General features: G+C 37.4%; 1 protein-coding gene and 1 long non-coding RNA gene across 2 annotated transcripts; one reads left to right on the top strand and one right to left on the bottom strand.

The window, feature by feature from the left end:
* Nucleotides 1-324: 324 nt before the first annotated feature.
* Nucleotides 325-3780, bottom strand: LOC145550373 (ATP-dependent DNA helicase Pif1-like). Its single transcript, XM_081604361.1, has 2 exons — nt 2211-3780; nt 325-422 (listed from the first exon to the last, which is right to left on the bottom strand). Exons 1-2 carry the CDS (start codon nt 3778-3780, stop codon nt 325-327), a joined length of 1668 nt encoding a protein of 555 aa, XP_081460487.1.
* Nucleotides 3781-4471: 691 nt separating this feature from the next.
* On the top strand, nt 4472-5794 carry LOC145550377 (uncharacterized). Its single transcript, XR_014086280.1, has 2 exons — nt 4472-5171; nt 5302-5794. It is a non-coding gene; the product is annotated as an uncharacterized LOC145550377 (long non-coding RNA).
* The last annotated feature ends 8302 nt before the right edge of the window (nt 5795-14096 follow it).

Below are 14096 nucleotides of genomic sequence, written 5' to 3'. Positions count from 1 at the left end.
AAAGGGGGAACCGGATGGTGTGATCCGAATAAGCTTCCCTGGCGGGGGTTCTTCTGGGGGTATGGAGCACCGGGTCCTATTTTAGAGGCTGTTAGGTTCCTGTGTGACAGGTACCAGAGTCTGGTGTGCATTGCCAGCAGAGTCAGACTCGTTTACTTGGTGGAGTCCAACTCTCAGCAGAAATGAACCAAACTTACTGTCAACAATGCAGACCAAACTCTGGCACCAGTCACACAGAAACCTTACAACCCATATCAAAAGACCTTGGATGTCAAACTCCCAGAGAACCCCCCAGAAGGTTCCCAGAGGGACACTCTCAAATGCCTACTCCAAGTCCACAAAACACATGTAGATTGTTTGGACAAACCCCCATGCATTCTCCAGGACCTTACAGACCCTCCTTTCCAGGACCCCAGAAAAGACTATGAAAGGGAAAAATTAACAGTGTTGTCTTGTGGATCAAAAGCGACCCATTGGCATGTTTAGATGTAGAAAAAATATCTTAACCCTGGTGCGATAGTAACTCCTCGTTTACTCCTCTTGTCCTACGGGTCAAAAATGACCCACCCTAACAAAAGCCCATAAATAAAACAAATTGATACAATTTTAAATCCAAAATTTATTTTGCATGATGACACAATCTGTTATTTATTAATTCAATTAAGTTTAATTATTTTTTTTATCATGTAAAATTGTCTTTGAACAGCATTACACCTTTTTTTTCTTTTTACCACAAACCATATGTCATAAGTTTTCTTTTACACAGTAAAGATTTATTATCGAAATTATATAAATCTGAAGTTATTACTTCTGGATTAATTATAATGAAAGGGGAAAAGTCTTTTTTTTGTCAACAGTTCACTCTTTTATAATTTATAATGTTGAAGGACGTTTTATGAGAGAAGTATTTTCAAAATTGATGTCCTAAACTATATAAAAGAATGAACTGTTGACAAAAAGTTAGATTGTTGACTTTTTTACAATTCAATATAGTTAATTCAGAAGTAACTACTTCACATTTATATAATTCTAATAATAAACCTTTACAGTGTAAAAGAAACCTTATGGCAGCTGTTTGGTCGTACAAAGAAAAGTTTAATACTGTTGGTTGTCTTTTTATGTTGTGTAACAAAAAAACACACTATAAAAATGAATTAAACTTAATTTAATTGATAACAGATTGTTTTATCATGCAAAATAGATTTTGGATATCAAATTCAAGTTGCTTTATTTTGGGGCTTTTTTATTACCCATTTTTTGACCCGCTTTTTGACCCGTAGGACAAGGGGAGTAAACAGAATGTTACGATCGCACCAGGGTTAAATACTTGTTTCCCCCACTATATTTTTACATTTGTGGTTGTAATGTGATAAAATATGAAAAACTTCAAGGGACATGACTACTTTTGCAAACCACTGTAGATGCAGCTTATACTAAAGTCAACACACAATATATAGGATTGTGGTAACTGAAATAAGTCTGCAAGACACCCGACTGGACACAGTATTCTGGATGGGAGATGTAAATGTGATCAAGAAGAGTGCGTTTTTCTGTAGTTGGATCAGAGATAAGTTGAATAAAGCCTTTTGCTCTGAACAACTCATTGATGGATTTTTTACCAGGAGGAATAAGGTCCTCATTGAAGTCTCCTAATATAACAGTGGGCTTAATATCCATTGAATTCAGGCCATCCAAGAGGTTTTGAAGATTTCTTAAAAATGTTCCAAGATCATAACTTGGTGGCCTGTAAACGGTCGCGATGAGGGCTGTGATTGGGGAGTCCACTTTGACAACGTTGAATTCAAGATCTGTAACGTCGTTAAAGAATCTCCGTTCCTGCGGTTGGAGAAGACTCCGGCAGTAAGTCGCTACTCCCCCACCCTCTTTGGTAGCAATGTCGACTCTGTTTGAGTAGGAGACATGTCTGTTCCGTGAAAAGAAACAATAGCCCTCCAGTTGGCAAGAAGCTGGAACAGAAGATCCAAATAAATGAGTCTCCGTTAGGCATAAGATATCTGCCAACATAAGTTCATGATGTTGTTTCATGTCCTCAGAGTGACAGACAAGACCTTCGACATTGTGGTGGACAATCGTTAAAGTTGGACCCTGATGACCCGACTGAAAATCCAAGAGGGGTCTGGTGTGCAAGAACGATGCTGGTCTCATTGATTCCATAGCTGCTCTGATGTTTTCATCAGCATAGATCTTACCTTCATCGAAATCAATGATTTTAAGTCCTTCAAGAGAAGTTGTGCGACTGAGGGCCACATATGCCATTCCGGGTTCAAAAATCCGCTTCAAGGAAATTACCGCAGACTTCATGGTCATCCCTTGCACTTTGTGTGCCGTACATCCAAAGGCCAACTTTATTGGAAATTGCCGTCGTACCACTCCCCTTACGCTAGTCTGTTCCTCAAATCTTTCAATGTAAACAATGCCGTCTGGTTTACCTCGAATCTTTTTTGTGTGTCCAGCTGTGGGATTATCCAGTTTGAGTCCAATTAACTTTACACTAGTCGCTCCATCTTTGGTACTGGTAACAATATCAGCAATGGTGCCAAATGTTCCATTTACAAGACCATCCTCTACATCCAAATTTCTTATAATCATTACCCTAAAACCCAAACCAGCCTGTATGTTGTTAGACAAGTCTCGTTTGTTGCCTGCTATGCAACAGCCCAAGTTAATCATGTTTCCCGACTTTGTAACCCTTTTGTAGTCCTCTGCCTGAATATCAACCGTTACTGCACCTAAAGAGGCCACAACTGCTGCATTATGGGTGTCCACCTGTTTGTTTGTAGCAAAAATATGTAGGACATCCATTGGACACTCTTTGGGGTCAGTAACAGCTTGGATCAAAAGAGCCCTGTCATCCTCACTGAGCAAATCCTTTTTACCTTTAACTCTAATCCGGTTCAGGAGCTCTGCAAATGCCCTGTCGTCTTTCTGCCGCATGATTTCCGTTAGGCTGACCATCTGGAAATTCTCATTCCAGATATCAAGCATGCCATCCTCAGTGACACAAAGAGGTTTTGCTCGTCCAAGGGGTGGCAACTGGAAGAAGTCTCCCACGGCCAAAACCGAGACCCCCCCCATAAACCTTGTGTTTCCCTTGATTTGTTGAAATCTCCAGTGAACATATGCAAGTAGGTCTTTGGAGACCATGGAGATTTCGTCAATGATTAAGATTTCCACATTGGAAAGAACTGCCCGCACTTCATCCAATGAATTTCCAAGTCCCTTGTATGGTGGTTTTAAACTCTTGGGCAGTTTCAAGATGGAATGTAAAGTCTTCCCCGATATGTTGTACGCTGCAGTACCAGTAAAAGCTGTGAGGAGCACAGTGGGCTTGGACATGTCACCAATATCAAGAAGTCTAGGAAGCTGGCGCAAGAGCTTGGTTGCCTCCTGGTAAACACATTTGATGACATGAGATTTGCCACAGCCAGCTCCTCCCGTCAAGAAATAAAAGAATGGTTCTGGGTCGTCACCCCAGACGCGCTTCTGGCACCAATCACGAATGGCGTAAAACACAGACGCTTGAGTCTCATTTAAACTCCTGTACATTTGTCTGATGAAATCAGGGCTCAATTTAGGAGCTTCAATTTTTGGCATGTCTCCACTGTTGACATCAATTTCATAATCTGGAATAGGGTCTTGTTCTTCTTCCTCCTCCATTGGTGGTCTTTCAGCAGCGCATTCCAAACGGTCCAACTCAACCTCGGGTGCAAAAGTGTTCCAAGCGTTACGAACCGGGCCTTGCTTTTTCAGTTCTTCCATAATCTTGTCAATTTTCTTACCTTGCCCTTCATACCTTTTGCGGTTGAAATCCACATACCGTTTTACCTGATACCTACCTCGGGAACCATTGTTGTAAAAGGCTTCGTAGGTTGTGTGTTCCTCGTTTCTAAGGTCCTCATCTCTTCTGTGTGGAAAATACAACTTCAGAAGTCGTCTGTAAAACTTTTCGGGGGTTTTTTTCTCAGAGAAACGAGTAAATCTAATGACTGCAGGTTTGCCCATAGTTCTTTTCTGGATGTATCCTGCATCATTAAGGAGGGGAATTGCATTTGGCCCTTCAATTTGATTACCATATAAAATCCTGTATTCTGACGCAAATTCTGCCAGGCACATGTGTTCAAATTCCAGCGTTTGTGGTCTGTTGAGATATTTTTCTGGCAATCCTGTCATCCAAACATTCTCCTCATCTGGGGACATGTTCACGAGTTTACTCATTGGAAGGCTCATTTTCATTCCGTCTTCATCTGTTTGAAGAAAAAGGACACTGCGCGAGGACTTTTTGAGCGGTAGGCTACAAGTGCGCGCAACTGATTCTTGAGCACTAACCTCTCTCTGTTTTGAATAAGCCTGCATGATTTTTTTCATTTCATCCCTTTGGCTGACATTGGCCGTCTTTAAATCATCAACAACAGACTTGAGGAACTGTGCCATTTCGTGTTCCGGCTTGGCTATTATTGAGACGCTTTACCAAGGTCGAGAAAGAGTCACACGCTGTTAGACAAAGGCCCATAGTAAAAAGTTACATGTTTGATTCTGTTAGACACCAAGGTCCATTTCTCACACAAAGGTCCATTTCTCACGAAAAAGAAACGTTTTCCCAGGCCACAGAGACATGGTGTGATTTCAGGGAGTGTCTTCAGTCCATATAATCAGCTACCCTCCTCTTTCTCCTCAGACGCTACAGACTTTTTTAGAAACTCTTCTCGGATGTAATGGTAAAAGCGTCTCCTTTCAGCGCTGAAAGTGAATAAAATAAGTAAAGTCTGAATGCTTTTCTTGGCTGATTTTATGCTCCGTGTGTCAATACAAATTATGATTCATCGATCGGGATTTCCATTCCCAACAGTTGGTAGCAGAGGATGGTTTTGTGTTGACACATGAGCGGAGATTGGACTGGCCTTTCAGGCGCAGGCTTTCCGGAACAGTACTCTGGTGTGGGGCCCACATGAAAGGTAAGGACACTTGTTCCTTAATATACACCACTGTACTGTTTCTCAGGTCTGTATAAATTTCAGTTATCAGCCGTTGTCTGTACTGTTTCCCAGGTTTGTCTAAATTTCATACATTTCTGTTCAAATTCATGTTTAACTGTTCATAGGAGTATAGACAAGAAAAAGTAGATTTAGGTGTGAAGAAACAGTAGTTTTTAGGTATGAAGAAACTAAGTAGTTTTTAGGTGTGAAGAAATAAAGTAGTTTTTAGGTGTGGAGAAACTAAGTAGTTTTTAGGTGTGGAGAAACTAAGTAGTTTTTAGGTGTGAAGAAATAAAGTAGTTTTTAGGTGTGAAGATTTAGGTGTTAAGGATGATTGGCTTGCAGTGGGAACTGGCCGTCCCCCGCTTTTCCTGGACGCGGGAAAAGTTAAGGCTAGGTTTTGTCGGTTTTATCCTCGGGGAGTACTGCCCTCGGAAAAGAACGCGGTAGCCAATCTGGGACTTACTCAAGAGACACAAAAAGTGTTGAGAGGGTCCACCATAGGATAAGTATGAAATAAGGTTGATCGCGATCTGATCCTCTATAGAATAAGAGTTGAAAGAGGACAAAAATAGGAGCTGAAAAGCGTGGATCCATTTCTGTGTAAAGCTGTGTGTGTCTGTCAGCTGTGTGTGTAAGCTTCTGCCGCTGAGCAGCCGCTATGTGTTAAAATGTACTCTTTTCTGTTTATGGTAATGTGTTTTAAAACCATGGTAAACCTTGGGGAACTATAATCAGTGGGAGGTTTTTGATTTTATCTGTGGTTGTTGACAATTCTTTCTGCTGCGTTTGATTTCCTCGCCGCCGTGCGAGCAAAACAACAAAAAAAAGAGAGGTGATTTTTGAAACCTAAATTTTGAGCCTAAAAAGATGGAGAGTGAACTTGAAAAGGAAAAAATACGATCCAAAGTGGGGCATCAGGTCATAGATTACACTCTGAGAGCAAATAGAAGCATTAATAACTTATTTGGCAGAGCATGATGAATATCAAAATAAGGGAAAAAGAGAAAAACTAAATAAAAAGGATAGAATACCTGGTGCAGATGAAAGGAAGCGACCTGTTAAACAGACAGCCTTCAGGGTAATACTGGCTGGAAGGAATAAATGACGCTAAGGGAAAACTGATTGGAACTAAACTAATCTGGCACAATTCACTATTTTCACATGTGATAAAATTAACTATATGAAAGATGAATGAAATTACAAAACAGGTAAAATTAAAAACAAAATAAAGTGACATCTAATGTGTTGACGTTTTTGAAACTCAGCTTAGCTGTAGAGGGGTTTAAATTTAAACTTAATGAAACTTGAAAAATTGAGGTTTATAGCAACTTGAACTTTATCATGGACTAAACAATATTTTCTCTCTTATTATCTTATCAAAAACAGGATTTCTTTTCATTTGAAACTTGGTCACCTTAAAATACATAAAGAGGGAACTGAATTGTTCTCAGTATGAGTATATATGAGTATCTGTTTGAGTCAAAGGGTGATTATGAAACAGCTCTAGATTCAATTATATTGGTTGCAACATATTCTTGTCTCAAAGACAATTAATGATTCTAAATCTAAATAATTCGGTTACCTCATTTCAAAGTGGGAAATAATATGTTTGAAAAGGAGTAATCACATTTCAGCTTTGGTTTAAAACCAGATAGCATTTATTACGAGACTGTTTCATTTAGTTTGACGTGTTTTATTTTCTTTTCATTTTTATTAATATGATTGTTGTTTTTATATTCTAATAACAAAACTAACTAACTTACTAACTAACTAACTGCTGCTTTCGAAAAACACATGCGTGTCTTGGTAGAAAGGCACAAATTGGATATGATGAAACTTCTAAAGTGGATATGATTGATTATGTAAAAACAAACTGATTGGACAACAATGGGCTCACAACACTTGTGTGCCTTAAATTTTGATTGAATTGATGCATAAATTCAAGTCCAACAGAACATTTGAATTGAAACGCAATGACATCTTACAGTACTGCATAATATTTGTCTACATTTTTTTCTCCTCTGCCACAAAAGAAAAATCTGATAAATTTTCTTTTGTCAGTTCAAAATAAACATTGACACTTTTAGGAAAGCAATCCAAATTCTGATCTGAACTCTTTAAAATAATAAAACTTTTGGCCTTTGCAGTACAGTTTCAGTTGGACATTTTAGAAATATGTACAGAAAAAGAATCTCTGAAAAATATTTCTGAGAACAATGGAAACGTTGTTGTCAGAAATGTTTGTTTTCTATTTACATAAGAAAACAAAAGGGGGAAATGGTAAAAGATAAACATAAAACTTAATAAAGATAAAACATTTCTGATAAAACTTTACATTTAGAACATCTGATAGTCTACTTTCAATTCTAGATAGATGATTTGGAAAACTTGTGAAACCCTGTAAAATTTTTGTTTTGGAGAAAAGTAAATGCAAAATCGCTTTCAAATTTTTAAATTATATCAACAGGGGGTGGAGAAGAAATAGACTCTAATTACTAGTTGGTTTAAAGATACAGTTAATTATGAATGTATTCATTTGACATTGGTATATTGTGAGTTCATTTAATGAGCTCTTATACTGGGCCTTCCTGCATGACTGAAATACAGAGTTATAGAGAAGCTCTTACTAAATTAACAATTGGTTATATAAAATTGAATAGCTTCAATCAATATCTATGCCATGTTTATTTCCAGATTGATGGGTTTCCTGCATCACCTCTAATTTTAATTGTATAAAGTTACAGTTGGATGTAATTGTTATCATTGAAACATTTTGATTAAAAGTACTTTAATTCTACGGAGACCCTAAAGGGACATGGAGAAAAATTCTGACACAATATGAACAATTTTTTAATTCTAAAAAGAAACAATACATAAATACAACACTCAGCAGTTTTGAAAATATCAGGATAATGGTAATATTTTCATTAATGGAATAAAGAATAACTGATTACAGTTTACTTTTGACCTAAATTATTAAGGAAATTTAACTGGTTGTCTTAAAGTGTGGCAATATCACAAGGATGCTTTTGTGTAAAATTGTACAATATTGAATTAATTAATTTACATATGCATTTGAATAACCAATAGATGAAAAGTGTATGAAGCTGGAAATACTAAATTTTGTCAAAATGTTTAATAATTTCTTAGTTTGATTTTGAAAGGAGTTGTGTCTACAACCGGTTAATTCTGAAACATCCGAGGGTGAATCATCTTAATGCATTTCTATTTTATCTTTTGAGCTCAGACGGAGGCAGTGGACGTTATCTGAGCCGCTCCAGTGACCCTGAGCCTGGCTGAAACAAAAGAAAGAAACAAAAAGAGGCAACTCTACATCACAAGCAACAGAAAAGACAGTTAATTTATAATTATGTGAGCAAAAGGGGGCACACACTTTTATTTTCTTAATTTACTTTGTTTTTACTCTAGCAGTTCTGCTTCCTGTGGTCTGACGGGGACCATGGGGGCCGGGTTTTGCGGGTTCAGGGCCATGCGAGGAGAAAAGGCATCAGCCCTCTGCTGTTCTTAGCCACGCCAACTTGGACATTTGCACTTTCTACACCTATGAATTGTACCATCTTCTGCTGGACTGCTGTTTGAGGGCAAAGACCTATTGGACGATTCTTACAGCTTCTACAGAGGTCAGTGAGGTTGGATTTTCCTGTTGTCACATGAGGACGAATTGCAGCTTGCAGGATCTCGCATTGGATGTTTGACTGTGATCTCTGAGGACACACCTGGCTACAGGACGAGACCCAGGCGTGATTTGTGAGGGTCTCCTATGGCAGAAAAGACCACCGGATTCTGCCCGACGTGATACGGAGGTTTGAAAACAATGACATGCTGTATCTCTCCGTCCCTCCCTCGCTCTCTCAAGGGGGGCCACACACTTTGTCCAGATTTTTCTGCACAGCGGGACTGAATGCTGCCCTGAACAGCTTCTGATGGGCAAATGGAACATCACATGTAAAGTCATCCTGAGACTCAGAGGCGGTCCTGCTTGTCTGTTGCCATGGTTGGTCCTGGGTTCTACGTCTCTGGTCATGTGGTTTGGAGTCCGGGGCCCCTGGGATTCCACTCAGTCTACAGGTTGGAGACAAAATGGCTGCCAACAAAACTTGGTAGTTTTTAATGTTTTTTCTTGAATTTTTGAGTTTTGTGATGCCACTTTTTCTCACCTTAGTTTAATTTACAGCACATTCATGGTCTACTGTCTTTGCATTCTGACCTCTGCTGTTTGACCCCAGGATAAGTTTAATGGTACAAGTGAAGGCTCGTGCAGCAGAGTGTTAGGACTCTCTGCAGGTTACAGAAATATTTTGTTTGCCTGAATGATTATAACTCTGATTGTCCAACATCTGGCTAATGTGTTTTCTCCTCCAGCATGACGATTGAAAAAGGATAAAAGTACGGTAAAAAATGTTAATTTCCTGATTTACAAAAGCACAACCAGCCACACTTCAAATAAAAAAGGATAGTCTAAAATCTATTTGGCTCAAATTACAGTGGCTACAAATATGAGGACTAGTATCTCAAGTTTTGATTTAAGTTTATTTGAATCCATTTCAAATCTTAGGAAAATTACTCTTCAGAAAATTACTGAACAAATGATGGGTTTACTGCACATATTGTCAACCAAATATTCAATTCTTTCACTGAGGTGTAAACACCCTGTTCAAATTAAACCCAACTGTTATAGTTAGCAATGAAAGAAATGTGGGCTAAATGATTTGAGTGGGTTTCTTAGGAGTTTCTGTACCGAAACATTAAACAGTGTTTCAATACAGAAACAGGGGGAGATGCATGGAATGAATCTAATCTACAAATTGTGAGTTAATCTGATCTATTGAGAAATGTTTCAGTTTTGGGCTTCAGCAAAATATAAAAGAGGTTAAATCAAAATTCACAAATGTTTTAACTATTCGAATGAGTTTCCAAAGTAATACTGAATATTCTCAATTGAATACATTAAAATTAACAATGATGGCATGTGTCAAATAGATTTCTACAAAATAGAGTTGTTTAAAACAGGGAATAAATTGTTTGCTTCTCTCTGGCTATAATTCAAAATAATTTGTTTAACCAAGTCATGCAGAAAGGTCTAACCTGAAAATTATATAATTTAATAAATCTAGTTGTATCAAATTTCTCCCCAAAACCGCCAAAAACATTGATAAATATGATAAACACTACAAAGAGGGTAATTCAGTTAAATAATATTTTATAGAAGGGTTTCGAAAGAACCAATTTTTCAAAAGGTAAAAGTGTTGAACTTTTGGGATTTAAAACCATAAAGTCACTTTAATATGGAGTGACAGGGTTAACTTTATTCTTGTAAAAAAAAAAAAAAAGCAACAAAAAAAAACAGGCTAATTACATGAGATTTTAAAATGAGAAGAAAATACGAAGATTCAAAGTAAATTGGTCTAAATTGGGATTTACAAATGAGCAATTATGGAACTGCTTAAAGCGGGTCAAACAGATTGACAGAATTAAGCTAAAGATCTAGTGCAATATGTAACTATTGATTCAAGGTCTGTCTAAAATGTCTAAACATTTCTCATAATCATAATTTACAGTTTTTGGTTTGAGACAAAACAGGGTTATCTTTTATGACACGAATAGAATATATTACAAAGGATCTTAACATGCATCATTAACTTTTCACACTGTTGACAATATGTTACAAGCCTTTAGTGTAGCGGTTACTTCTTATTAAATGAGGACTATTTGATTGAACTTGATTAAAATAACAAAGCAAACATTTATGTATGGTTTAAATTTTCTGGTAAAGTTTCTATTAGGGATAATTCATATACATTTCAAATGATATTTCTTTGATAAAACATTACTGTGGGCAGTTTTGCACATTCATTTTATAATCTGATCTTTACATGATTTTTGTTTGGTTTTTGATTTTGTCTGATCCTGTGAATATCCAACATTTAAACAAGCAAAGCTATTTTTGAAGGTTAAAATATGTTACTTACTTTAAGCATTTCTTTAACTATTATTAAGAGGAGAACTTAAATAACAAATGTCATGGATTTATTGATGCTCTATTGGCTTAGTATATATATATATTTTAAAAAAACTACCTGATCTTCAGCTTCAAGGAGCAGCTTTAAAAAAAAGAAGAAAGAAAAACATGATGATGCACAATCTTAAAGAATCGTCCTCCTTGCTCTCCTCATCACCTGTGGATGCTGCTGTTTCCTGCCTGAGGTCCTTGGCTGTTCAGTGCATCACCTCCAACATAGAAAAGAGCAGTGGTACTGATAGAACCCCACCTGCCTATCAAATGGTTTCCCAGAACCAAAGTACAACCGTGGAGCTCCAGCTTTCCAGAGTTTAAGAATGAAGTCCAATCCTTTCTGGGTGTGCCAGGATGTGAGACTGTGGGCACCTTCCACGATTGGTGGACCAATTTACAGCTGAAACGCCACTGAAGCCTCGCTGGCCTGTCAGGGTTTCCCATCGAGCTGCGCCGGCTCAACATCTGGACACACGCAGAAACTGATTTGACGTTGATAGGTCTCGCTATAGAGAGACTGATATGATTAAACTTTATTACTATTACATTTTACTTAGAAAGCATTTTTACTTGTTTCCTCATCATAGTTCATTCATACCAGTATATTTTGACTGTGCTGCCTTGATCCTGATTTATTGGTTTGCTGTTTAGTGTTAGTTGTATGTTCTGTGCCTTTCCATTTTCATTACTTCTAAGCTTTTCTTACCATTTCATTTAACATTGCATCCTTTCTGTGGTTCATTAACTTTTAAATATTACCTTAAATTTCAAAGTTTGGTTTATCAACGTACTAATAGATCGCTTTACGCATTATTCCTTATTGCCTCATTGACATTAAAGAATAGTATCTTAACATTTCTAATTTTACATTTTATTAACGTTTCAGTAATATCTACCTTTTATTCATTTTACCTTTTATTAAATTTGGTTCCTGTTTTAGTTCTTAACTTTTAAAACATATATTAATCTAACATTTTATTGACTTTTTGCATGTTACCTAACACTTTATTGATTTTGCATTTTAGTAACTCTTACTCATTTACATTTTATTCATTTGAAAATATTAACCCAACACTTTATCTCTTTTGGCATTTTATTACGTTTTGAAATACTATCCTGACCCTTCATTCAATTTGCATTGCAGTGCATTCTAACAATTCCCTCAATATAACTTTTAACCATTTCATGTGTCATTTAATTTAACATTCATCTCTTTTAACTTTTATTACTAAAGAAAAAACAGAAAACATTTTCGGATTTTGCTTTTTTACAGTTCTTTAACCTTCTATGGCATAGCATTGACCTGAGCTAATACCAACCAAAAACAAACAAATCTGGTTTTAAAATAAATAAATCAAAAATGAAATGAAATAATTTACGGTCCAAAATTAAGATTGATATGTAATTGAAGATGACGAAGCTCTGACAAAGCTGCAAAAAAATATTTTCTCCCACCACAACAAAAAACAGTCATGCCATGGTGGGTTGACCTATGTTCCTCCAAATTTAACACTCTAATATCCTTTAACAATTTTCTTTCTTTACATGTTCTTTATTAGCTTGTAAGGGGGACATTGTGATTGCGATCCACCGCCTAAGAGGCATAGGGGTGCCCTGTCCGTTTTTACCCCCAAAATTGACATGAAATGAAATGAAATGAATGAAAGACAACATCAATACTTGAAATGAAGCTATGTATATCAACATCTGCAAAAGCCTCGGGGGATGTTTTCCGGAAGGGACAGTGTCTACTCTAGGGTTTGTCTTCCCTTTTTTGGGCTCTTTTAGAGCCCAACAGGGGGAATGTTGAGACGCTTTACCAGGTCGAGAAAGAGTCACACGCTGTTAGACAAAGGCCCATAGTAAAAAGTTACATGTTTGATTCTGTTAGACACCAAGGTCCATTTCTCACACAAAGGTCCATTTCTCACGAAAAAGAAACGTTTTCCCAGGCCACAGAGACATGGTGTGATTTCAGGGAGTGTCTTCAGTCCATATAATCAGCTACCCTCCTCTTTCTCCTCAGACGCTACAGACTTTTTAAGAAACTCTTCTCGGATGTAATGGTAAAAGCGTCTCCTTTCAGCGCTGAAAGTGAATAAAATAAGTAAAGTCTGAATGCTTTTCTTGGCTGATTTTATGCTCCGTGTGTCAATACAAATTATGATTCATCGATCGGGATTTCCATTCCCAACACTATGTACGACATCATGTACTCAATACAGCTATACTCATCAAGCACATACTGAATGTCCATGTTGGCGTTCCATGCACGTAAGAGATCAGGGTTGTATGCATTCACCCAGCTGTCTTTAGGATCACGTTTCATCATTACCACCATTCCAGAAGTCAGAGCATCAACATGGCCATTGTACTCCACTTTGGTCATGTTACAAGCATGGAGTAATTCTTCTAAATCTCTGAAAGATGATTTCTCATCCTTTAGTAAATCCCTTATTGGCTTCAGTTTCTTTTTAGCCTCTCTTTGTAGGTTTGAGACAAATTTTGATCTGGATTTTTTGGACTTTCTCCTACCTTTTTGCTTTTCTACCTTTGGTTTTTCATCGTCATTTTCCAGATCAAAGTCAATTACAGGGACAGTAACTCTGGTGCGTTCCATTGGTAATTTGGGGAATCCAAATCGGCACTCAACATTACCTTTTTTGCATGATTTTGAGTGCTTTTTGCTGTGCATTTGAACCTCTGATACAATTTTGTGGAGCTCGGGATCTTTCGTCTCATCAGGCAACTGACAGGATATGTAACGATCTATGAACTTTATCACTTCATCGCAACATGAGGGGTCTTCCATTTCAGGTGTGTCCTTAATCCATATCACAGCATGTATATGGGGTGAACCCCTTGCCTGAAATTCCACGCGATAAAAGTAATCCTCAACTTCTCCAATGGGATGTGCAGGGGAAAGAATGAGGTCTCTAAACAGTGCGTCCACTCTCTTTTCAAACATGCGCATGACAGTGACAGGGTTGCTCCTAAGAATGTCACACTTTGCATTCCAGTCAAGTTCAGAAAAACTTACCTGCTCTCCATGTTGACCTTTGATG

Source organism: Poecilia reticulata, unplaced genomic scaffold (assembly GCF_904066995.2).
Source record: "Poecilia reticulata unplaced genomic scaffold, P_reticulata-male-v2 Scaffold_38, whole genome shotgun sequence".
In the NCBI taxonomy this organism is placed as follows: Eukaryota; Metazoa; Chordata; class Actinopteri; order Cyprinodontiformes; family Poeciliidae; genus Poecilia; species Poecilia reticulata.
Note: the sequence above shows the minus strand (reverse complement) of the source record. Positions and strands in the feature narration are given on the sequence as shown.